Source organism: Cydia fagiglandana, chromosome 26 (assembly GCF_963556715.1).
Source record: "Cydia fagiglandana chromosome 26, ilCydFagi1.1, whole genome shotgun sequence".
In the NCBI taxonomy this organism is placed as follows: Eukaryota; Metazoa; Arthropoda; class Insecta; order Lepidoptera; family Tortricidae; genus Cydia; species Cydia fagiglandana.
In genome coordinates, this window is record NC_085957.1 from 10,284,368 (window position 1) to 10,312,058 (window position 27,691).

Below are 27,691 nucleotides of genomic sequence, written 5' to 3' on the forward strand. Positions count from 1 at the left end.
AGACAGTCCTGGGCCAAACTATAGGTACTAACCTCTTTCCTCATAAAATATTCGCTTAGTCACAGATTATATAATAGTTCTTACGAACAGATACTTATCTCTCAAACAAACCGCAAATACCTACCGTTTTGATACCTACACAAAAATACAATGGAGTGGCCTTCAGCGCGCCGCTCCCCGCACCGCGCGCACCGGCACAACGCTAGGGTTGCTGACGCTTAGAAATGATAAATAAATACCTACGTAAACAGCGGAGTGAAATAAAAGGAAAGCTAAATCATAAATTATACCTAATATTCCAATTATGCGTTAGTGTTTGCGAAATAGTCTTTTTAAAAGGTCATATGTCCCTGTAGTAACCGCAGTGTTTACGCCGTTTTATAAGCCGCGCAATAATCCCAGTAAGAATTAGTTTTAAAACTTCGTGTAATATAAAACCAGATAGAGATTAATGTTATACTATAAAGAAAAATAATAGAAACCCCATCAATACAGGTAATTAATTATAAGTTAACCAGAGCAAAAATGAGTAGGCACTTTCCGGTGTAAAGTTAACTTACTGTCGTTAAAATAAACATTTACCAAAAGAAATTAAAAAAAATCTACCTATTTCAAATAGATAGATATCTAAAACTATACATTTGTCATACATAATAAACACTACATGTTTAATTAGAGAAATTCAATAGTAGGTAGGCACCTACTACGTAGCTTGTAACTATCGTAAAAATTGACAGTGACGTGCGTACGTGAGCGCGTGTGGCAACCAACTGGCTTGGCTTGCCTATCTACCGTGAACGGGAGCCGATTCGTAGGTATTAATCCGAGCTCGCGCGGAGAGTTCCATAGGCCTGGCTTAGTTTAAAATTACAAACCTTTTTAAAAATATTCTATGTAATTTTTTGACACTTACTCATTGTCTCTCTCGTGTCATTGACATAACAAAAAAATCAAAATGCGAGTGAAAAAATGATAAAAAAATATATAATTACGCCGTAAAGATTCATCGAAACTATGGAAGTATCAGAAGGGGCGTTGTTGAGATCTAAGTCTTCGAACAGAGCCATACCAAGTGCCGCCACGAAAGCTAAAAATTTGAGTACCGGTGACGTGGGGCACAAAATGGAAAATAAAAAGAGGCGCGGGGTCTACGTTGAGAAGTGGGCGAACCGGGAATTGCCCGCTGAAGGTACATATTTTGAATATACAATTTTTCCCCGGGTATGTCCTTAAACTACGTCCAAGACCACCGGTGGACGGGCAGCAGCGTCCCTCAAATTCGGTGTACTCGACTGCGATCGCCAACCCGCCTGCCAAGCGTGGCGATTATGGCATTCACCCCCCATAACAAGGGGGAGGCCTATGTTCAGCAGTGGACGTCTTATTTATTTATTAGTCAAATAAGTAACACAGCATTACAGTAAAACCAAAGGCACTGTGAAACTACAAAATAAAATACAATAAGTACAAAGAAACTACAAATAAAAACCAAAGACAAATTAAACATTAGATTTGGGCGACGACGTAACAGCGTGGCTCCGTTGCGTCGTCTGACTTGGTATAGGATTCGGCAGGTTGCCTCGGTACCGCCTTATGGCTGAGCTGATGATGATGATGAATTTTTTTACATACATACCTTACCTACATAATCACGCCTGTTTCCCGGAGGGGTAGGCAGAGACCACGGATTTTCACATGCTACGATCCTGACTTATAGTTCGTTTTTTTTAGCATTAGAAAGAACTTGCAAGAAGGTAAGCGATCTTGACATGTCTTTTAATTGAATAACGCTTTTTAAAAACAAAAAACTATTATGAAAGCAGAAGAATATAAATGGTCGTATTAGATTCATAATTGTTACATATTTGCCGTAACTTATTTTTAAAATGTGTTTTTCAACTAAAAGACACATCAAGATTGTTTACCTTTTATCTAATGCTAAAAAAAGAGGTATGGTACCTCTTTCGCTTCCTTCACTTTAATAACATTCCTGATACACGCTCGTCGGTTTTAGGATTTTTTTTAAGATTAAAGATTAACATTAATCCTAAACGTAGCCATAGGTACAGTCACGTACCACCACAGAATAAATAATAGTACTAGGTACAGCTAGAAGACTCACTCTCTAACATAACGTGTCTGTTACGATCAGTACAGATATGGCCGCTAGGTGGCGACAGCGCCACGCGCGGCTTATGGCAAACCCCAAAATCGGGGTCGAACGGATGTACTTTTAGCTACCTGTAGCAAAGCGACGAAATCGCGGAGTGAGCCTGGTACCACACGGGGTTGTTATGCCATTTAGGGTTCTTGCTAAATTGGAAATTGTAGCGTAAGTAATGAACATCCAATTAGCTAAGACCCTAAATGGCGCAACAATCGCGGACGTGATAGTACCATCAAAGGTACTTACGTTTTCTATGTTAACTTCAATGCAGTTTATCCTGTCCACAGGAAAAACGCCCGTTTTCCGATAGGTTTTTGACCCAGATTATAAGACAATACCTATAATTTTCCTGACACCAAAACATATATTATTATATATATAAATTAGAGTTGATATTTAGTAGACGCCACTTAAACAAATCATTGTAGGTATTTTAATACCTACTGCCTACTGCGTTCATCTGCTGCACAGAAAAGTAGTACCTACCTAACAAGTCGGAATTTTCCAGAATTACTTTAATGAACATAATTATTCATTCTGTAAGTGTAGGTTACATATATATAGATTCACATAGATAGTACAAAATTCTAACTATTTCCAGAAAACAAAAGATATAAATCGAAAGCACAGCAAATACCTCGGCCACAAACAAACAAATTGCTTACAACTGCCCCGAGGGAATCCAAAATCTCAACCTACACTCGCCTCCTGGGCACCCGAGACCCCTCGGTCCAGTTTATAAAACGTAAAAAGAAGACCCTTCCCGAAGACCTAACAGAACAGAGCTCTAAAACATCAAAACTGTCAAAACACGAGAATACACAAAGGAATATTGTGGAAGAGAATAAAACTATGGACAAGTTCAGACACAATCACGCCAAAGATGCGAAATTTATCACGAGAAAGGATCGAAGAGAAAGGGTGGAAGGAGGGAGGGATCTACAAACGCCATCCACATCTTCGAAAATAAACCGAGTCATGTCTTTCGATACTAACTGGTCAACCATCTTCCCCAACAGAGAGAACAGAGATAAAACTAATAAATTACAACAGTATATCTACAATGACTGTAAACCAAAGGAGAAAAATAAATTAAAAACTACAGAGAGTAAAGACGAAAAGATCTATACATTTTTCAAAGAACTCATCGAGTCAGTTTACGAAGAAGAGAAAAACAAACAGGATATACAGAGCGGCAAATCTTCTGATATCAAACTTGAGATAGACGACCCCGTAGCGCAGAAACTGCAAGAATATAATTCCAAGCAATACACTATCGAAGACAATAATCTATTGTACGAACAAAGTCGTGAGTTGGCGGATTATTACAACAATAATTCACGGATAACACCGCAGAAAAAAGTGAAGCGAAGAAAGAAAAACGTAAAATACAATTTTACAGATAAGTCTGCATACTCAAAAGGAGACAGGTATAGAAAGTCTAATCTTCTAACCATTTTGAAACAAGAACTGGCAATAGATTTGTACCAGCAGGAGCCAGAAAGCATGTTCGAAGCGCTTATGAACATAGCGAAAAATAAACGGAAGCGTAAACAAATACATTTCGAGATAACCAAAGAACCTAGCGATCTAGAGAGGGTATGCAGATTTAAACGGCTTAATTTGATTTCACCAAGCACGAGAATGCCGAAAAGGGTGAAACAGACGAGCAGGCGTGATAAAATTATGGGTGGAAAGCGAAGCGAGTCGTCTACTTCGACAGAGTTTGAATCTCACCATTCCTTGGAAGTGCAGGGGTTTGATTATGTTACGGAACCGTTGGAAGTCGGTACAAGGATCAGTAGTATCAGGCCAATCACGAAATTGAATGAAGGCATAGTAACTGTCACGCATCATTGGAAACATTGAAAATATGTTGCCAGGTAATTGCCCGTAATTATGTAGGTACAGCTTGGCAAAATAAGAGTAGAAATTAAAAAGTGGCAACACTGTAGTGTCGTCCCCTTTCAAATCAATTTATATAAAGCCCCACATTCACACTCCTACCTTGTAGGCCGCCTCGTTGGGTAGGATTGTGTATGGGGGTTGCGGACTACGAGCCGTCCTACAAACCGTCCGCCGACTCGTCTGCCGTCGTATGCTGAGCCCGTTCCTTTTGCCGCACAATTTTCATTTTTAGTTATTATATTTGTAACCTGTATGCTTTGTGTGTTGCAATAAATGGTTTCTTATTCTTATTCTACAAACGGCTAAACGGTAGGACGGCTCGTAGTCCGCAACCCCATGCATCCTACCCAACGAGGCGGACTACGAGGCGGCCTACAAGGTAGGAGTGTGAATGCGGGGCTTAAGACGAGACGACAATATAGTGTTGCCACTTTTTAATTTCTACTCTTTTTTACCAAACTGTAAGTCAGACAGAACAAAGCGAAAAAGAGTTAAATGCCGCAAAATACCCAACTAAAGTCTGTCAAGCCATTTCCGTCAGTAGAAAAAAGCGCCAAATTTAAACAATATCTTATTAACAAATCTTTTCTACTGACAAAGTTGTTTGACCGGCTACTTATAGAGTTAGACCAAAGTCTGCAACGATTTTGATAGCAAACGCAGTACAGGGCTATAACCGCGAAAATCGAAGTTCGCAAATTGCGGGGATTTTTCTCCGTCACTCTAATTACGCCTTCATTGGAGTAAAAGAGAAAGATCCCCGCAATTTGCGAATTTCGGTTTTCGTGGTAGCCGCTCAGGTGTGATTTATTCGTAGAAGTTGATAGAAGTTTGACGTTTACAATAACACTTGCACTGCGATTGCTATCAAAATCGTTGCAGACTTTTCTTGGTCTCTTTATTTTTTTGGTGTTGCAAGAGCTATTTATACATTCCATGAAAACTTTGTTGCTTCAGAACTGCGACTTCAAATAAAATTCACACCTTATCGAAGACATTCGACTTAGTTTTGTACCATCTATAGTCTGTATCTTTAGGTATTTAAATAAGGTAAACAAACAATTTGTACGTTTTCGGGTAGTTATAACATGTATTGGTTAACCGACCAATTACAAACCACCTGGATCAGTCACTGGACGACCTGACTTTACCCTACATTATTTGGTCGTGTAATGTTTTAACCTTTTAACCGCCAGCAATTTTTGATCGAGCGTGCTCTTGTCGCCACCGACAGTAATTGTACCACGCAGAGTAAGGTTGGCATAGTTACGCGAGTTATAAATGTGCTGTAAAAACCAAATCAGATCTTTGTCTTATTTATCAGACTGTGGCGAAATGAGCTGGATATGTAATGTCTTATATATCAGACTCTGGCGGTTAAAGGGTTAATCTACCGTCAACTGGCATGAGGAGCTATTTGAGGGTAGATTTTGTTGACTTTTATTTAAATACCTAAAGATACACCTTTTGGTCTATAGTTAGGTGGTTCGTGGTATCGAATTTTGATCAGCAGAAATGTATGAAACAGTTTTTTTTCCACGACGTCGCTTTTGTAGTTCCATAGTAAATTTTCTGTATGACTTTAGCTTTGTAATGTATGGCCAAAAGTAAAAAAAAAGTATCAAAGTGATTTCACAATTTTTTTATAAATAAAACTACAGTGCAACTTTGTAACACTTTTATTCACAGTTAATGTGAAACTCTCCTTATATGCTAGCACAACTTGACTTACAACTAAGGGCCAAACCGACTGCAATTTGTTATTCAAGTTGCAGTCCGTCTATACCGGCCTTAAAACATTGACTTTTCACCTCTTTTGGTCATGGCGCGAACCTTAGCTCACTTCGATTTAAGGTTCAATTTAGGATTCCTAGTGAGCGAAAGAGAAGAGTCGTAGAACGTATTGGTTCCCATATAAACCACAAATCTTCTGTCCGCACAGACTCTAGAAAATAATCTTTTATTAAAGTTAGCTGACATACTCCGAGGCTGACATTATACTTCGTTTTTTTAGGGTTCCGTACCCAAAGGGTAAAACGGGACCCTATTACTAAGACTTCGCTGTCCGTCCGTCCGTCCGTCCGTCCGTCTGTCACCAAGCTGTATCTCACGAACCGTGATAGCTAGACAGTTGAAATTTTCACAGATGATGTATTTCTGTTGCCGCTATAACAACAAATACTAAAAACATTATAAAATAAAGATTTAAGTGGGACTCCCATACAACAGTGATTTTTGACCAAAGTTAAGCAGCGTCGGGCGCGGTCAGTACTTGGATGGGTGATCGTTTTTTTTTTGCATTTTTTCCGTTTTTTTTTTGCATTATGGTACGGAACCCTTCGTGCGCGAGTCCGACTTGCCCGGTTTTTTAGCATTAGAAAAATGGTAATCAATTTTGTCGTCTTTGAAATGAAAACTTCTCATATTTTAATAAGAATCGAAATTTTCAATAATATGGGGCATTATCTATGAAAAGGGACCTTATTGTCGATGGCGCTTACGCCGCACAGCGTCGCGCGGCATTGTATTTATATCGGAGCATCGTTAATAATGGCGTAAGCGCCATCGACAATAAGGTCCCTTTTCATAGATAACGTCTCATATGAATAAAAATTCGACAAGAGCGGTAAGATGTAGGTATAAAAAAATTCTTACATTATAACGGACAGTTACAAACAATCTACACTTAGATACTAAATTATGCACTTAGTCTATATTTACATTTAATGAAAAGCCCAAAATTTGCTGCTCTGAAATTTCAACCCACAGTTTATAGAATAGGGTTGATTTTTTGTTGTTTGAAAAATGAATGCAACTCTATTGTAATGGAATAAGATTCAAATTTCAACTTGACAAGTACTTATAGCTGGGACGGAGAATTCTGATCCTTGGGAGGGTAAGTGAGTGTACTTAACCCCCCGCCGGCTTCGAAGCTAGTAAATTTATTTAGATAGAAATTCACCACTCTCTCATTTTCCACTTGCGTTCGCTCTTTTATCATCTGCATCTTGCGTAGGTCACCGACAGTTTGCGTTCGCCTGCGTGGCCCTTGCGTTTGTGTTTGTGTTCTTGGGACGCCGTTCGTGTGCGTGTCAGGTGCAACTTGCGTGCGCGATTGTGTCCCTTGCGTTTCTTCGTGTGTTCCTAGCGTGTGCGTGTCCGAGTCGGGCGCAAGTTGCTTGCGTGGCCCTTGCGTTCGCTTGCGTGTCCCTTGCACGCCGTTCGGGTGCGTGTCGGTTTTGCGTGCTAGTTGCACGCGCGATTGTGTCCCTTGCGTTTCTTCTTGTGTTCCTAGCACGTTCGTGTGCGTGTCCGAGTCAGTCGCAAGTTGCTTGCGTCGTTGTGTCCAATGCATTCGCTTGCGTGTTCTTTGCACGCCGTTCGTGTGCGTGTCGGAATTGCGTGCTAGTTGCACGTGCGATTGTTCTTGTGTTCCTTGCACGTTTGTGTGCGCTCCTGAATCGATCGCAAGTTGCTTGCGCGGCTGTGACACTTGTGTTCTCTTTCGTATCCATTGGACGCTCGTGTGCGTGTCCGAGTCCGCAAGCTGCTCGCGTGGCCGTGTCCCTTGCGTTCGCTTGAGTGTCCCTTGTGTTTGCTTGCGTGTCCATTGCAAGTTCGTCTGTGTGTCCGAGTTGCGTGCAAGTCGCTTGCGTCGTTTTGTCCAAGGATGTCTCTTTCTCTTTCTTTTTACGCGTCTATTACTGAGCGCGGCTGTGTCTGGAGTAGCCGTGTCTAAAGCGTTCCGAGATACCGGCGTCTTTTCTGTGGACAACACAACAGTTAATCCCAAAAACGTAATTTCAAATTGAAATACATATACGATACGTCATATCTTAGTGAGACAAAAAACTTACTTAAAAACAAGTGCGAGTCGGACTCGCGCACGTGGGTTCCGTACCATAAAGCAAAAAATAACGGAAAAAAATGCAAAAAGAAAACGGTCACCCATCCAAGTACTGACCACGCCCGACGTTGCTTAACTTTGGTCAAAAATCATGTTTGCTGTATGGAAGCCCCACTTAAATCTTTATTTTATTCTGTTTTTAGTATTTGCTGTTATAGTGGCAACAGAAATACATCATCTGTGAAAATTTCAACTGTCTAGCTATCACGGTTCGTGAGATACAGCCTGGTGACAGACAGACGGACGGACGGACGGACAGCGAAGTCTTAGTAATAGGGTCCCGTTTTACCCTTTGGGTACGGAACCCTAAAAAAATATATAATAATGTGATTTGTACCCTATGTGTGTAGGTGTACGAAATTTCATGATTTTTTAAGAATTAGTTATATGGACCTACCTTTGATTACCTTATTTTTTATACAAATCAATAAATATTATGGCGACGAAACAAAACAGAAATATCAAAATAACGGATGAAAACTTTGAACGTGGAAGTTTTTCACCTACCTGTATCGGTTTGCTTGCGTGCGCGCTTGCGTGTCCCTTGCGCTTGCGCGTGCGCGTGCTCCTGACTGTGCGCCTGTGCGTGCGCGTGCGCGAGCACGTGCGCGGCGGCGTGCCGGCGCATCGCGCGCTCGCTGTGGAAGGTGGCCGCGCATATTGGACACGCTGCCTGGGCATAAAATAAATAAATATTTGGGGTTAATCTTCCACAGATCGACCTATACTCTGTATCTTTAGGTTAAACCCTTTAACCGCCAGAGTCTAATATATAAGACAACATATCCAGCTCATTTCGCCACGGTCTGATAAATAAGACAAAGCTCTGATTTGGTTTTCACAGTACATTTATAACTCCCGTAACTATGCCAACCTTACTCTGCGTGGTACAATTACTGTTGGTGGCGACACGAGCACGCTCGATCAAAAATTGCTGGCGGTTAAAAGGTTAAATAAAAGTAAACAGAATCTACCCTCAAATGGCTCCTGAAGCCAGTTGAGGGTAGACGAAAACATTACATGATCAAATAATGTAGGTTAAAGTCAGGTCGTTCAGTGACTGATCCAGGCGGTCTTGTATTTGGTTGGTTAATCAATAAACACAAATAAATGCGCTTACCGGGATTCGAACCCAAGATCAACGCCTTCATAGACAGGCATTACCCACTAGGCCAGACCTTACAAAATAATATCTCCCGTCGCGTCTGTCTGTTTGTGTGTATGTATGTTAGCGATAAACTCAAATACTACTGAACGGATTTTCATGCGGTTTTCACCTTTTTTTTTTAAATTATAGATAGACTGATTCTTGAGGAAGGTTTACGTGTATTTGTTAAGGTTTTGTGTAACCCGTGCGAAGCCGCGGCGGGTCGCTAGTTTATAATAAAATATACCTTTGCTAAGTGTTCTCTCTCGATGTGCTCGGCTACCTGCGTCTTGTCTAAGAATTTTCTCTTGCAAGTGTCACATTGGAACCTGAAAAAAAATTCTGAACTAAGATGCGTTTTTATATTCTTAATCTAATACTGTCCTAAGGATAACCCATACCACAGAATAAATAATAGTACTAGGTACAGAAGACTCACTCTCTAACAAAACGCGTCTGTTACGATCAGCACAGATATGGCCGCTAGGTGGCGACAGCGCCACGCGCGGCTTATGGCAAACCCCAAAATTGGGAGCGGATGGACTTTTAGCTACCTGTAGCAAAGCGACGAAATCGCGGAGTGAGCCACGCCTGCCCATACAAGAAAAAAGATGACGGTGGAATTTGAACATAAACTTATTGTTAGTATAAGAAATAGAATTGTATTTCTTGGTTTGAAAAATTTACTATACAAAAGAAATGGAACTTAAGTATATGTACTTATAAGTTCAAATTATATAATACGTAAGCCCGCGAACCTTATGAGGATGTATAGTTCGTTTTTTTTAGCATTAGAAAGAACTCCACAGAAGCAAGCGTGCAGTTTTTATCAGGCTCTTTAATTGTTAATAATTATTGAATTATCTAATGTAGCATGGTCAATACATATAATTTACTTCAAATTATTACCGCTAAAAGTGCCGGATTTGGAACCACAAGCTTACTTCTGCGAAGTTCATTCTAATGCTAAAAAAACGGACTATAGGTATATCTTAAAACCTAAATTACATCCACTTCCTAGCATTTTGCTAACGAATATGCTCAAACTAGATGTAAAGGCCAGTAAAAAGTGTACTTGTAGGTCAGTCGTAGTCGAGACCCCGTACCTTGAGTCACTGACATACACGCTAACGTCTATGTCATTTACTTTCTATACATCTCGCTCGCTAATATGCGAGTACGAGCGAGATGCATAGAAAGTAATTTACGTTCTTGATAGCGTTTATATGAGTGCCGTTCAATTCTTTCGTGGCAGCCTACCTAATCCAGTAACTTTGTCGAATTTTGTAACCTGGCTATTTTGCGTCAAATCCGGTAGTTCTGATTTTTTGCAGGCTTGTTTATGATGTCGGCCCAATGAATAATCCAAGTTTGTGACCTCGAGCGCCGAACGCAACTTTGTCAAAAATCGAATAAACCGCAATTTTTTTTAGATTTGGGCGATTATAACTTCCTAGGGCGTTTTTAAAGTAGACTAAATTTGCTACAATAAGACACTATGCTACAATAAAAAAAAAATTTTCAAAATAGGCACTCATACATTTTTTATGGAATATAAATATTTTGTAGAACGTGGCGGCGATGAATTCCATATAAATTACCTACCTAACCCTTATATTATAGTTAAGAACGGATGTAAAATTATAAAATTATGAAAGGCTTTATCTCGGAAAATATTAAATGTACAGAGACAATTCTAGTGTCTTATTGTAGCAAATTTAGTCTACTTTAAAAACGCCCTTTAAAGGAAGTTACTATCAAAAACTAGTACTTTAGGGTTATAATCGCCCAAATCTAAAAAAAATTGCGGTTTATTCGATTTTTGACAAAGTTGCGTTCGGCGCTCGAGGTCACAAACTTGGATTATTCATTGGGCCAACATCATAAACAAGCCTGCAAATAATCAGAACTACCGGATTTGACGCAAACGCAAAATGTATAATTTTACTGTATTAACCGTGCTCGGCGCGAACCTTGTCGGACGGAATTCACGAAGGTGGCAGGTTGAAGGTAGTAGTCGCACGCGTCACTTGACGTCTTTGGTGATAAAGGCCTGTGCACACCGACTGCGTCTGCGTGACGTGCATCTGTGCGTGCGGCGTTGTAGTACACAGATCCTTACGAGAGACGGCACACCGCTTGCGTGACGTGTGCGTGTGGCTCCAACATTTTAGCGCACGCACGCGCACGTCACGCACACGCAAGCCGGTGTGCACAGGCCTTAAAAGGGGATAGAAATTGGATAATAATATGTGACCTCCACTGGCTCCGCAGCTTGTGCCTGAGCGTGGCGACGTGCAGCGCCATCTGGGTCTTGTTGCGGCAGTCTATGCCGCACTCCGCGCAGTTGTACTGCGACTTCTGTGGCTCTGGTACATCTGGAACCTGTACGGACATACATACGGACACTGTCATTGACATATATGATTGCTTATACTGAAAATTGTAATTCAAGACCAAAAAGTAAGACAGTGTTGCCACTTTTTACTAGCGCGTCTTGTATTTATGTAAAAATAAGTAAATAAAAGTACTTTTTTAAATCGTAGGAGTAATATTACCAATAAATAAATTATCTTAGCGTGTTTATTTATAAAAAGGAATTTACTATCTTACAAACAAATTATTGCAGTGGCAACATTGTCTTACTTTTTTGGTCTTGAATTACGATTTTCAGTTTAGATATATGTCAAGGTCGCTATGCATTATGAAATTTGTACGAAATCAGCGTCGGTCTGAAAGAGAACTTATAACTAACTAAAGTAGTACGATTTATTTTGTTATATTACAATATACAGAGTGTCCCAGAATTCGAAGTCAAGCCGTAAACGGATGATAGACCAAGTCATAACAGTTATCATAAAAATACAAAAAAAAATCCAACTCATGTTCTTTAAAAATTATGGTCACTTTAAAAATTCACTAAAAAACCCACACCCTGTAATTATTCAAGATTACACAATGATAAAAAAATTAGAATAAATTATGGAATTTGTAGTAACAAGAGTTAAAGAACCATTACAGGGTGTGGATTTTTTAGTGAATTTTTAAAGTGACCATAATTTTTAAAGAACATGAGTTGGATTTTTTTTTGTATTTTTATGATAACTGTTATGACTTGGTCTATCATCCGTTTACGGCTTGACGTCGAATTCTGGGACACCCTGTATTTACATACACAGCATTACAGTTCGCACGAAAGCGCTGGCAAATGTATACATGCAAATAGCAAAAATAGTACATAATTATTGATATATAATTTATAGTTAAATTGTTTATACGACAACGGTTTCACTCGAATTTTGTGTGCCCGACGGGCCCGAAACATGTCGCCAATAGCGACTAATAATTCAAGTGAGTGAAACCGTTGTCGTATAAACAATTTAAAATATGTCTCACGAAAGTTTAATATCGATAATTTATAGTTCGTTTTTTTTAGTATTAGAAAGAACTTGAAAGAAGCGATATTGACATGTTTATTAATTGAAAAACGCTTTTCAGAAAATCATTAACTATTACTTATGAAAGCAAAAAATATAAATGATCGTATTAGATTCATAACTGTTTCATATTTACCGTAACTTATTTTAATGTGTTTTTTAATTAAAAGACACATCAAGATTGTTTACCTTATTTCTAATGCACGCACTTTAGTCATGCAAATCGAAAATACGATAGGATAAAGCGGCCATTCAAGATGTAAGTTTAACCTGTAATAGTCGCCTGGTGTTGCCATTTTTCATCATTGTACCATTACAGCACTCCTTGCGGCATATATCCACGTGCTCTCTGAAATATACGACAATTATAAGTTAACACATTCAGGGCCGAGAACCCGACTGTCGGGTACACTGTTCGTAGCGACTACGCGCTGCATACGGCGAAACCGTGGCCACGCGTTACGAGCGTAACCCGTAGCACTTAGTAGCAATGAATGTGTTAATAAAGCTGTAATCTGAGCGTATCTTTTATTTTTTGCCATTTTTATTATATGTATATTGTGACCTTTTTTGCCACTTTTGTGTTATTTCTATTCAGAATCACAAAATCACGAGCTGTCTCGATCCTAATGGGATCAAAAAAATGTGTTTTTTTCCTATTGTGTTACCAATTTACCATTTTCCCATATACTTTCTATGGCGGTCTTCTGTCTGTTACCTCTTCACGCTTAAGCCACTGAACCGATTTAGTTGAAATTTGATATACTTCGAGATAGTTTGAGCCCCGGGCAAGGACATAGGATAGTATTTATGCCGGAAATCATCCCTGAAGAGAGTTGAATTGAAAGAGTTAATGAATTGCCTAATAATTGAAGTAAGCAATGCGCGAATTGAATGATTGCTATTAGCATTATCCAGGCCAAGCCAAATCTAACCTACTTTAAGATCTCACATTTTTTAAAAATAACAGCAATTGTTATAGGTATCGAATAAAGCAAAGAAATAGAGTTTAATACTTGTTGATAATGTTATTTTGTTCCTATAAATACATATTTGGATTTTGCATAGAACTTGGCACTCATTTAGATCTCCATTCTTTTTGCGGCGAACCCCACAGCCAAGCATAATTTTTGTATTGAACTTGGCTCTCCTTTTTTACATTTATGTTTTTGATGGGATATCAATACTTTTTGTAAAGAAAACTAGGCAGGTATTGAGATTTAATGTTTTTTCTTGTGTTTCCGCTGCATGTTTTTTACATCTGTTCTTTGTATTAATTATGTGGTGCCGCGCGCCGCCAACGACACACCGTTGGCCGGTTGTTTAGCGCGTATTACAGGTTTTTTGTATGGGGACCCCCCCTATTTTTTAATTTTTTTAATTTTGAGATTTTTTCCTACGCTTACACACAATTACCGAGCTGGATTCCAAATTTCATCCTTCTAGGTCATCTGGAAGTAGGTTAGGTTTAGGTACTATATGTCAGTCACAATAAAAAAGAAATTTGTATGGGGACCCCCCCTATTTATAAACTTTTTTTTGTTTTTAGATTTTTTCTTACGCTTACACACAATAACCGAGCTGGATTCCAAATTTCATCCTTCTAGGTCATCTGGAAGTAGGTTAGGTTTAGGTACTTATATGTCAGTCACAATAAAAAATGTTTTTTTTGTATGGGGACCCCCCCTATTTTATAACTTTTTTATATTTTTAGATTTTTTCCTACGCTTTCACACAATAACTGAGCTGGATTCCAAATTTCATCCTTCTAGGTCATCTGGAAGTAGGTTAGGTTAGGTACTATAAGTCTGTCAGTCAGTCTTAAAATTTACGACTTTTTGACCTTCATATCTTTATAACCGTTTGAGGTAGCTTCATGAAATTTGGGCTTCTAGATGTCCTTATGGATATAATTGAACACACGTAGTTTTATGTGTTTACGCTAAAGATGTTTTGAGTTATAGAAGGGTCAAAAGTGGCACCAAGTGGTTCGTGTAATATTACACTTGGCGCTGGCTAGCCAGTTCCTTTGCTTGAACTTGGCTTGACACGCTGCCGCGTGTCTAGATACCATGGTCGCGGGCAAAAGCTAGTATGCATATAGATTGGCAACTTACCTTTCATAGTGTTCCCATAGAGCGTAGAGTGAGACGAACGTCTTTTCACACAGCTTACACTCCTTTCGGCGCCGCTTGCCGCTCCGCTTCACATTTGACCTATAACAAAAACGTTTTCATATAATAAACTACAGTAGCGATTCGGTTCGGTAGGGGTTCGTATCCAAAGTAAAATAAATTTAAGAATTATTATTTTTTGTTTATGGTCTATTTGTGAAATCCTTAGTATTAAATTCGGCGTTCTTTAACCGATACCGATAACCGATACCGATAGGACGCCGCCCGGTTGGTCGACCTAGGTATCGATGGGCGGATGTGGTGGACGCTGATCTGCGCGAGCTCCGGGTTGAGAACTGGCGAGACACGGCACAGGACCGGGATCAGTGGCGAGCAGTCGTGTTGGAGGCCAAGACACACTTTGGGTCGCTGCGCCAGAGGAGTAAGTAAGTTAGTATTAAATTAATAAATAAATGATTTTTATTTATTTAAATTTGATCTGTATAATAAGTTGTAGTATACAGACTCTTATGAGAGACGGCACACCGCTTGCGTGACGTGTGCGTGTGCGGCTCCAACATTTTAGTGCACGCGCACATGAACGTCACGCACACGCAGCCGGTGTAAGGCCTTTATTGTTGGTGATCCATTTAGGATACTAACTAACCCGGTGTCTTCATACGCAATTACATCAGAGTCGCTGCTGTGACCCTCGCTGTGTGTGTGGCCGTGACAGCTGTCCCCTGTACACGGCCACTCGCTAGGCGGGTTCAAAACCTGTACAGAACGGATCCATTTAGGATACTAACCCGGTGTCTCCATCCGCAATTACATCAGAGTCGCTGCTGTGACCCTCGCTGTGTGTGTGGCCGTGACAGCTGTCTGTACACGGCCACTCGCTAGGCGGGTTCAAAACCTGTACAGAACGGATCCATTTAGGATACTAACCCGGTGTCTTCATCCGCAATTACATCAGAGTCGCTGCTGTGACCCTCGCTGTGTGTGTGGCCGTGACAGCTGTCCCCTGTACACGGCCACTCGCTAGGCGGGTTCAAAACCTGTACAGGACGGATCCATTTAGGATACTAACCCGGTGTCTCCATCCGCAATTACATCAGAGTCGCTGCTGTGACCCTCGCTGTGTGTGTGGCCGTGACAGCTGTCCCCTGTACACGGCCACTCGCTAGGCGGGTTCTAAACCTGTACAGAACGGATCCATTTAGGATACTAACCCGGTGTCTCCATCCGCAATTACATCAGAGTCGCTGCTGTGACCCTCGCTGTGTGTGTGGCCGTGACAGCTGTCTGTACACGGCCACTCGCTAGGCGGGTTCAAAACCTGTACAGAACGGATCCATTTAGGATACTAACCCGGTGTCTTCATCCGCAATTACATCAGAGTCGCTGCTGTGACCCTCGCTGTGTGTGTGGCCGTGACAGCTGTCCCCTGTACACGGCCACTCGCTAGGCGGGTTCAAAACCTGTACAGAACGGATCCATTTAGGATACTAACCCGGTGTCTTCATCCGCAATTACATCAGAGTCGCTGCTGTGACCCTCGCTGTGTGTGTGGCCGTGACAGCTGTCCCCTGTACACGGCCACTCGCTGGGCGGGTTCAAAACCTGTACAGAATCACAGAATAAATAAATCTATTAGTAGAATTTAAACGCCTAGTAGTGGAGATGTTATTTAAAGAAATACACGAAATCTAGTGGTCGAAATTCAATGAAATTTTAATTTTAATATAAATGAAAATTAGTCATCGAGCCTATTGTAAGTTACTTACGAGGTGGGCTTTTTTCTGTACGCCCTCCGACACCGCACTACCCTCCGACACCCCACTGCCCTCCGCGACCCCTCTGCCATCCGCAACTCCACTGAACGCCTTGGCCAGCATGATGTTGGGGAAGTGTTCTGCGTCCTCGTAATCCGACTCGCAGCTGACGGTCGACTCCGAGTCGGGATCCGACGACTCTAAGACGTGATGTGACGACGAGTCGAGATCTGGCGACTTTGTGTCATGGTGTGCCGACTTTGAGTGGTGATAGATCGAGTTTGTTTTGAGATCTGGCGACTTTGGGTCGTGATGGAGCGAGTTTATTTCGAGATACGACGCCGACTTTGAGTGGTGATGGAGCGAGTTTGTTTCGAGATCTGGCGAGTTTGTTTCGAGATCTGGCGACTTTGGGTCGTGATGAAGCGAGTTTGTTTCTTGTGCCGACTTTAAATCGTGATGGAGCGAGTTTTTTTCGAGATATGACGACTTTGAGTCGTGGTTTGGTGAGTCGTGAAGCGATTTTGCGTTGTGTTGTGGCGACTTTAAGTCGTGTTGTGGCGACTTTAAGTCGTCATGTGGCGAAGTTAAGTCGTGATGAGACTCGATATTGTGGTCAAAGTCGGACTCGGATTCGGGCTCGTATTGGGCGATGTCGAAGTCTGATATGGAGCGTGACTGAAATAGGAAATATATTTAATACGTCAAAAGATTATATTAGACTGTCATTTAAAAAAGTTCCATTTCTGTTTAATTTGTAGTCTTAGTATATAAGATAGTTTATAGGTATTTATTGTAATGTGACTTGAGATGTATTTTGATGTGTTTCGATATGAATAAAAGTTATATTGTTTTGTTTAAAAAATAAGTCTTAGAGGATATAACCAAACGAAGTAGGTAGCCATTAACAGGAGTTCCCCTCTGTCGAAAATAGCTGGCCAATGGCCAGTGTATGGATTAACGGATATCTGGCTATTTTTACGTTACGTATACAATTGACGTGCCCCTCCCTCAAAAAAATCGGCAGACTGTTTTGTACCGAAAATTATAGACATGGCGTCTCCATTTGGTTATATCCTCTAAGATAAAAGTACATAAACGCATTAAAGGCCTGAGCACACCGGCTTGCGTGTGCGTGACGTGCACGCGCGCGTGCGCTAAAATGTTGGAGCCGCACACGCATACGTCACGCAAGCGGTGGGATCTGTATTAGGGATGTACCGACTAGTCGCCTACACTATCCGGCCACATTTGTAGTCGGCGATTAGTCGGCGACTAGTCGGCAAAAATGGCCGATTAGTCGGCACTTTATTAGTGAAAGAAAAACAGAAAAAAATCAATATTTACCATATGTTTTATGTTTATTTTACTAATTTTAGTAAAATTTACCTATTCAGGGTGCATACCTACGAAAACTTTTGTTCATAATTGACCGTTTGATCGTTACCGTATGTTGGTGGACTGATGTTTTCCTCTACAGGTCGATCTCAACTGATTCTCGTGTAACTTCATGTGCCAGTTCGATAGTAAAAATTTTTTAATTCAGTTTTTGTTTTTTTAATGGTGGAGCCATGAGGAACTATTAATGTTATTGCAAAATTTAGAGACTTAGTCAGGGCACGTTGCTCGTAAAGAAGCTGACCACAGGGGATACGTTCTTAACTGACGACTGCGTACGGGGAATAGAGCCTTGGAAATACCTCCTACAAATTGTACTGACCGTATGCTCAGGATCGCAAAGTAAAAGAACTAAAGACAGAAATTGAACGAAGATTCTTGTGATAGGTCTTTGAACCTTTTAGAGAAGTAGAACACCTTTCAGCCAAACTAAATTATGATGAATAACGCAACCAAAGCAGCAAAACTATTGTTTTTCACCTGAACTTATACGAAACTAATGATCTGGCCGACTAGCCGACTAGTCGGCCGACTAATCGGCCATTCGAGCGCCGATTAGTCGGCTAGTCGGCCAAATCAATAGTCGGTACATCACTAATCTGTATACTACAACGCTGCACGCGCACGTCACGCACACGCAGCCGGTGTGCACAGGCCTTAAATCTCACCTCCAGCGCAAGTTTGATCGCTTGATATAATTGTCGGTTAAGTTTCGTTTTTTTAACTTCACTCGATTCATTCGTGTTGGTGGAATCTATTTTGTCTCTGGTATTGTTTATAGGGACTAGTACTGCCATATCATTCTGAAAAAAAAAAGTGTAGTTTTCTTGAGAATGTGGAGCGGGCTTTATGAGCCCATCAACGTGCACACTAGCGCCACTGCTAAATAATCGTGATAATTTAAATTTAATGAAAGATTATCAAACTGCACAACGGGACTTAATCGCGTATTTGCGTATGATACGTTGTGCGAGGTAGCCGCCAGCTCTTCTCTTCGGTCACCAGTTACATCAACCAGACGCTTCGCGATTTCTGCGAACAACTTATGCGCGCTGGGACCCCATGGACCTAGAGTTTCAACCCCAAAGGGTACAAAATGGTACTCTCTACCGAGGCTAGCTAGATACTACTAGGCTAGGCTACACTATACTCCTGAGATATTGTTTGTCTTTACGTCCCACCTCACATGCGACCTTGCCATGATGTGTGAAGTGTCATTATATTTGAAACATACCTTATTATTAAAGTAATCATGGTCCATCTGCGACTTAGCCACCAGCCGCTCATACCCCGGCTCGGTGTCCAGATTTCCCGAAAAATAGCAATCCGAGTCACCGGACAGCGTCGTGTCCAAATCTTCCACACTCTCGGCATTCTCGGCTTTCCTTTGCCTTTTTCTTTTTATAGGTGTTTTTTTGGTCTCAGACCGGCGCTTCCTAAGTTTCGAGGGCGGAGGCGATAGTTTTTTGGGTAACTGGAAATATTTTTTTCAATTTTCATTTATTTAAGGACCAACTCAGATCATTTTAAGGGTTCTGTGCCCAAAGGGTAAAAACGGGACCCTATTACTAAGACTCCGCTATCCGTTGGTCTGTCACCAGGGTGTAACTCATAAACCATGATAGCTAGACAGTTGAAATTTTCAAAGATGATGTATTTCTGTTGTTGCTATAACAACAAATACTAAAAACAAAACAAAATAAATATTTAAGTGGGGCTCCCATACAATAAACGGGATTTTTACCGTTTTTTGCGTAATGGTACGGAACCCTTCGTGCGCGAGTCCCACTCGCACTTGGCCGGTTTTTGTTACTACTTACGAGTATGACATAAAATATGGTTAGTATTACACTCAATACACTATACAATGTAATTCTGTGTTATAAATGTTATAATCATTTATAAAAAAAATTAATTGAAATTAAATCAAAATAACATATAGTAATAACAATTTGATTGAATGAAAATAAATATTACAACATAAAATAAAATTAATAATGTTAATTAATAAAAAAAATCATATTTTTTTATAAAATATCATAATTCATAATGTCATAGGCTTTGAGTTCGTCTAAGCTAAGTGTAGTGTGCACCATATATGACACGCACAGTCGCACACTCTCTTATTTGCATATATACCCTAGCATAAGTATCATATTATATCAGAATAAACCTATACTCCTGAGATAGTGTTTGTCTTTACGTCCGACCTCACATGGCGACCTTGCCATGATGTGTAATGGCTCCTCTACACCAGTGTTTTTCAAACTGTGGGTCGCGACCCCCAGGGGGGTCGCGGCACTTGTCCAGGGGGGTCGCGAAGCTCGGCTTTGAAAGCAGACTTCATTTTATTTAACTTAGAAATAATCCAATCCTTTAAACTTCATACACACATATCAATAAAACAAAACATTATTAGGTAGATAGGTAAACTGTATTTATTAAACAGTTAAATAAATTAAGATCTGTTAGGCCAGTCAAATTAGATTTTTTCCAGGAATTAATTCCCAGCAAGCTGGAAATCGTCTTAATACCTTCATTTAGTTCTAATAAATTAGTAATTAGTGTAATCCGAGTTTGCTCCATTCCAGGAGTACCTAGTAGAAAATTTTTTGCTCTTTTTCAGTTTTTTGTTTGTAGTTCAAAAACGGTACATCCGACGGATCATTTGCACTAATCGTGATGAAAATTGCTATCTGAAGATTCGAAAAGTACCTTAATATGAATTAGTAGTCAGACATTGTAAAAAATGGCCGCCACATGAATGTTTTTTTTTTGGTAAAATCGCGTTAAAATCCGATTTTTTTCCCAGTGTCTGATCTACAACCTTGCTGGTACTGTGACATTAAATTTGACGGTGGGTTCCTTCTACATCGAGTGGTTTGTCAATCCAAGGCAAAACGTATCTCCCAAGGCTTCCAAAATTTATCCACACCTCCTGGGAGAGAGCAAACTCAGATTATTCGCATTTAGGATCAAATGAAGGTATTAAAATGATTTCCAGCTTGCTGGGAATTAATTCCTCAAAACGCTTTTTTGGACCTCACCGTGACAGTTGAAATTTTCACAGATGATGAATTTTCAAAACATTTTCCATCACCAACCAGTGTTTCATTTGAGAAATAATTTAAAAGTTTTTTTTAACTTTGCTAGCTCTCCACTATAGCAGGAATATGAATTTCCACGTTCACGGAGTTATCTGATGATAACTATACCTTGAATTATTTTAACCATACAAAGGACAGAATCAAACTGCATAGGTACTGTGTAAAGCTGATGTTGTCCACAACTCAATTTTTGCTAAGAATCCATTACTTTTATTTACTTAATAATATGTCAGTAAATATAAATGTTGCGAGAATCAGAGATGAAAGATGGACTGAGAGAGTATTGCACTGGCACCCTCGCGAGGTGACAAGACCAAGACGCCGCCCAAAACGAAGATGGGTAGATGATATAGCGAAGATAGCTGGAAACACATGGACTCGACAAGCAAAAGACAGAGACCATTGGAAGGGCTTGGAGGAGGCCTTTGCCCAAAAATGGGTACCTCACCTTTAATAATATGTGTATTGTGTAAAACCACCCAAAATTTGTAATATTTGTGAGAATAAAAGGCTTAAATAAATAAATAAAGTAAATATAGAGTGCGTTCCAAAATGCTTATGTAACTGAGTGAATGATAGAAAGGTGCGTTCCAAACACTGACCTGCGGTTCCAAATTTGTTAAGAGTCTGTGCGGAAAGAGAGGAGCCGTAGAATGTATAGGATCCCATACATTTCACGACTCTTCTCTTTCCGCACAGACTCTATATACATAGATAGAAAAGCGTAGAGACGGGGTAGGGGGGTCGCGAAAAATATTTAGTGGTCATAAAGGGCCGTGACCCCATAAAGTTTGAAAAACACTGCTCTACACGATGGACCAGCGCCGGCCACTCCAAGGGACGCAGTCATGCGGTAGAATGAGATAGCAATATCACTTGCTCCCTCTAACGCATGGCTGCGTCCCTTGTAGTGGCCGGCGCTGGCCCATCGTGTAGAGGAGCCATAAAGTGTCATTATAAACGTCAACCGAAAATTCGATGAATATACTCACATTACGTTTTGAAGGTTTTGATAATTCACTCACACGGACAACTGTCTTTTTGTTTTTATAATTTCCTCCTGACGAGTCTTCGGCTTCCACCGGCTGATCAATGTGAAAGTGAAGAGAAATATTAAAATCACAATAACAGATTAACCCCCTTATTCATAAAACTTTACTGGCGTGATTTAGTTAAATTATGCTTTATCCCTTTCTTACTAATACATAAGTCAAAATGACAGATAAGGACAAACGATTATTAGCTAATTGAGGTTAGTAGTGCGTTTATGAATAAGGGGGTAAGTACATATGTGTCGCTTAACTTCAAACTCGGGTAAATCCATTGGACCCTCTCAGCAAATATCTACCCTATTACGTTTTCTTACTACCAAAATCGCATAATCTGACAGATGGATTTACCCGAGTTTGAAGTTAAGCGACTCATATAGTCTGTATCTTTAGGGGTTTAAATAAAAGTAAAAAAAATGAAAATTTTCGGGTAGTTATAACATTTATTGGTTAACGAACCAAATACAAAACCGCCTGGATGAGTCACTGAACGACCTGGCCCCTGTTTCACCAACGTGACAGGTGCGACGAATTGTAAAATCACTGTTGCTGACGTCACAGGCATCCATGGGCTACGTTTACCGCTTACCATCAGGCAGGCCGTATTCCTGTTTGCCACCATCATTGTATTATTAAAAAAAACTTTATGATATCGGAAAAAAACAGATATTTCTCTTGCTAAGTTTATGACAATTGTCACAAGAAACACTACAATTGTCACGAAATTCCGACATATAACTCATTACCTGTCAAGAATTACCTACAATTCTTCTAAATCTTTGACAATTGTCAGAAACTTCGCAGGAAAAATATCTGTTTTTTTCCGATATAATAAAGTTTTTTAAAATAATACAATGATGGTGGCAAACAGGAATACGGCCCGCCCGATGGTAAGTGGTAATCGTAGCCCATGGATGCCTGTGACGTCAGCAACAGTGATTTTACAATTCGCCGCACCTGTCACCGATGTGAAATTGGGGCCTGACTTTAACCTACATTCATTGATCATGTAATGTTTTCACCTACCCTCAACTGGATTAAGGAGCCATTTGAAGGTAGATTTTGTTTACTTTTATTTAAATACCTAAAGATATTACAGAGTAAAGATATAGGATTTTCTGTAGATGGGCCATACGCATGGGACGTTAGGGTCTGTCTGTACATTAATATGCAATGCGACGAAATTAAAAACACAGTTTAATGTTCCTGATAACATACAGTCATATCAGAGCGGCCGAAGTGCTCAAAAATATCTGAACGCGCACACTAACACCTTGACTTTAGAGGTGTGTACAGATATTTGTGAGCACCTTGACCGCTCCGCGATATCTGATGGCAATTGTACAAAAATGGATCCAATGTGATTGGCCTAGAAGGACATAGTTTATATAGTATGGACTATGACGGGCAAAGTTGAGGGCCAGAGGACTCTCGGCAGACCACCCGCTAGATGGAGCGCACAAGTCACTACACCGTTGCATCTACATCTGCAGGAAGCCGTACATATGGCGGGTGACAGAAGCCTATGGAAGAGACTGGTCAGCAACATTAGGGCATGATGTCACGATCCTCAGCATTGAGGGAACGACTGATGATGATAGTATGGAAATCATCAAAGTCTTAGGCAGGGCAGACCATCGCCCACACTCTTAACTGCCCATTGGTGGACCTTAAGCCCTTAGTAATAAGGTCCACCGATGGACAGTCGTGTTGTTGTTTGTACTTACAATACTATTTGTAGTGAGGACGTACTCCTCATTGACCACTGGTAACAGAAGGTCGGTGTGCGCGCTGATGACTTCTGGCAGGTTGTGGTATATCTGCGAAAATATTTTTTTTTTATTTAAACTTTATTGCCAATCCAGGTAGAGAGGAGGAAAGGAGGAGGCCTCTGTACAAGTGCGGGACACTAAACTAGGCTATAAAAAAAATTTATTGCACTAAATACAAAAAAAGTACAAATGTAAAAATTATTATTAACTGATGTAAGCAATTATGCTTATTAAATTGATTGCTATTACACTTTATCCAGGCGCTATACATTAGCTATTGTTACTGATTCAAACAAAGTCGCGGGCAAATGCTAGTTTTAAATAAATAGAACTTACCATCTTGGAACGCTTGTGGAGAGCGACCAGATTCATGACTCTCTTGACCAATCTGCTGGAGCAGCTGGTTTCCCAGCATAGCTGCACACGGCAGGATCTTAAACCAAGCTTGGGGCTCCTGTGAATGGAGTCACTGCACTTACCATCTTGGAACGTTTGTGGCGCTCTCTACAAACGTTCATGACTCCCTTGACCAGTCTGCTGGAGCAGCTGGTTCCCCGGCATAGCTGCACACGGCAGGATCTTAAACCAAGCTTGGGGCTCCTATGAATGGAGTCACTGCACTTACCATCTTGGAACGTTTGTGGCGCTCTCCACAAACGTTCATGACTCCCTTGACCAGTCTGCTGGAGCAGCTGGTTCCCCGGCATAGCTGCACACGGCAGGATCTTAAACCAAGCTTGGGGCTCCTATGAATGGAGTCACTGCACTTACCATCTTGGAACGTTTGTGGCGCTCTCCACAAACGTTCATGACTCCCTTGACCAGTCTGCTGGAGCAGCTGGTTTCCCGGCATACGGCAGGATCTTAAACAAGCTTAGGGCTCCTATCGCAAACAGGCTGTGGTGCCATAGAACTTACCATCTTGGAACGTTTTTGGAGTGCGACCAGATTCATGACTCCCTTGACCACGGTCTGCTGGAACTTCAGCATGGTGCCGAGCACCTGGTTGCAGTCCCGGCATAGCAGGATACGGCAGGATTTTAGACCCTCCTTCTGCAGGATGTCATAGCAACATAGGATTATCATTAAATTATTTTTATTTCTATTAAATATGATACTTAATAACAAAACTTCCGCTAGGGATAGACATAATTATATGTATTAAAACAGGGTCACTCATTTTAAGTCAAAATTACTCAACATGTCTAAAATATCGCGTGATCCGTTTTAAATTTTGATATAATATTCGTAGTAAGTATTTTTATTTTTACACATGCCTTATTTTGTTGGTACATACTTAAATGATACCATTTACGACATCTGTATTGACTTTTGTAAAACCAGGATTCATTTATAATTATAGTTACTACCACTATCAACAATGCTAAACAGGACCAGGACAAAGACAAAAGGTGGACTATCCAAACAACCAAATGGAAAGGCACACTGGGCAAAGAAACTTAGGAAAACAAAGAAAACGTTGGGTTGACGACATCATAGCAATTGCAGGAAAGACTTGGGAGAATAATGCTACAGACAAAGAGAAATGGAAAAAGATGGAGGAGGCTTTTACGCTTAAGGGATCACACATCGTGAAAACATAAAAGAACAGTCAAATTTTTTTTAGAACAGATGTGCGAGAAATAAAGCTGTAATAATAATTGTTTTCTTAAATTTTATTTTATGTCCTATAACTAAATTAGGAGTTAGAAGGCTGATTGTTCCAAATTGTCAGACAAATCTGTCATTTTAGTACAAAACTGGTACAAAAGCAGAATGTTTGGCTAGTATCAAAGTTCATAGTCTCAAAGAATATTTGACTCAAATATTCTTCGATGCTGAACATGTTTATAAGTTATAAATATAGATAATTGTAATTGGTAAGCTAATTGTATACTTGTATAGTAATAATGTCGCAATAATTGATGAATTTATGAATTATTGTTATATTTATGTATCTTTTTGTTATATTTAACCTTGAACCTTAAATTGATATTCGTCATGTAAGCCTAACCTGTAATTTATATTATCAGTATGTGTCTGAGATATAAAAAAACAAATGTAAACAAACAAATCCATGTGACTACATATGTGGTCTATCTGTGTTTTATATCTCAGATACTTACTCATACTCATGGTTTATTAATTAAAGGTAAATATACAATATTCATCATAAGTTTAATGTTGACTGTTTACTTTCTGTGCATATTGATTGTTTACCTTTTCTTAATACCAAAAAGCACAACATTCAGTAAAATTAAATGTGATCATCAACTTATGTTTTGCACAATAATTCAGTCTAATGCGAGGCGTAGATTGGCAACAACTTGCTTGATTTTACTTTACATTGCCGACTTCTACGGCAAACTGTATTCAAATGTTTGATCAAATACTGCAATGTAACGGAAATTCTACGTCTAAACCTCGCTTTAGAAGGAAGCCTGTGTTGATGTACAGTTTTTCAATCACATATATAAAGTAAACAAATATGACCGATTCTGTTAGCATTTCATTCATATTTTTTTAAACATGCAGATTATTGCAGATACTGCAAGTGATATTCCAAATTTTATATTAAAGGAAAAATGGAAGTAAACAAATTAAATAGCAATGGTTTTAATCCTGCAGAGCAAAGATGTGGATTACAACTGATGCCATTTCTTGACTTCCGCATGTCTCCTCTAAACTCTGCCCACCTCCGTCTCATTGGTAGGTTACCAACTTATTGTAAATGTAACAAAAGTATATCCCGACTGATGCAATTACTCTTCTGCTTAGGATGCTGATCATTTATCTAAGTAGAGCCACTTACCAGCTTGCATAGTATTGAATCAAACGGGCTAAATAAGCCAGTACAGTTGAGCTACAAAGGTACAGTTTAAATGAAGGCATAGACCCTCTTTGACTGGAGTACATTTAGCTTTCAAGGTATTCATACCCTACATATAGCAATTGTTGTAACCGATGTCAGAACACGCCTTAAAATAACAAGATAGTGTGCATATTCAGATATTTTTGAACACTGTGTACAATATACCTAGACATGACACTGTACTATATACTATAGGTGAAATTTATGATGACGATGTATCTTATGACATAAAGTAACATCTATTTACGATAATCTACAATATATACAAAAATACCAATGCTACAACATAAATAATAACAAGAGTAGGTGTATAAATACAAAAATATACTTACAAATTCTATATATGGAGATACCATCGCCTCGAAAAGACGACGGCATTTGGGGTTTAAATCCAATAGAGTTTCGGTATTGATCATACATATTGCGCAAAAGTAATACATCTCGAAAAACTTAAAGCATTGCAATATTTTGTTTAACGACAAACATCACAAACAGCTTTTCTAAAAGTGACATTAGTGTCAGTGTTACCACAGATTAATAAGCAGCGTACGGTACGTTCTGAATGCTATTTTTTTCTACAAAAAAAAGAATGTATAATATTGTTCATTTTGTTCAAAAATAGAAAAGTTCTTTTTTTTCTACTATGATGTTACAGTATTTTCACTTTTGCATAGGATTGATGTAGCTCGCTCATGTTGAGGCGTGGCCAACAACTTTACATCTTCACTTGCGTGGCGTACTTTCACAAGCTGCATGAACATGATATTTGTTTACTTAGTTTGTTTTAGTAGCAAGTTTTAGTGTGCACCTTTTCTTGCTACGGCAAAATAAACTATGGTTTTGGAATTGGAACGTACCTCTGGGAAAATCCTCAGATAAGGCGTTCTGAAACAACAAATCACAATGATCTTAGGTATCAATCGTTTCAAGTTTTAAGTAAAAAATTTAGCACAATAAATAATTTTTAAAACTTAATTAAACATCAAACTTTTAAATTACTAAATATTTTATCGACACATGTTTACAAGTTTTTAATTT

General features: G+C 39.7%; 2 protein-coding genes across 2 annotated transcripts; one reads left to right on the plus strand and one right to left on the minus strand.

The window, feature by feature from the left end:
* The first annotated feature begins 944 nt into the window (after positions 1-944).
* LOC134677660 (uncharacterized) lies at positions 945-4,036 on the plus strand. The gene is made up of 2 exons (XM_063536120.1): positions 945-1,189; positions 2,769-4,036. Exons 1-2 carry the CDS (start codon positions 1,015-1,017, stop codon positions 4,034-4,036), a joined length of 1,443 nt encoding a protein of 480 aa, XP_063392190.1. The 5' UTR covers positions 945-1,014.
* An 8,782-nt stretch (positions 4,037-12,818) lies between these two features.
* On the minus strand, positions 12,819-27,178 carry LOC134677661 (uncharacterized). Its single transcript, XM_063536121.1, has 10 exons — positions 26,986-27,178; positions 24,700-24,834; positions 23,737-23,829; positions 21,953-22,045; positions 19,088-19,327; positions 18,522-18,656; positions 16,468-17,133; positions 16,194-16,303; positions 14,684-14,782; positions 12,819-12,915 (listed from the first exon to the last, which is right to left on the minus strand). The coding sequence occupies exons 1-10, from the start codon at positions 27,091-27,093 to the stop codon at positions 12,819-12,821; spliced, it is 1,776 nt and encodes a 591-aa protein (XP_063392191.1). The 5' UTR covers positions 27,094-27,178.
* Positions 27,179-27,691: the final 513 nt, after the last annotated feature.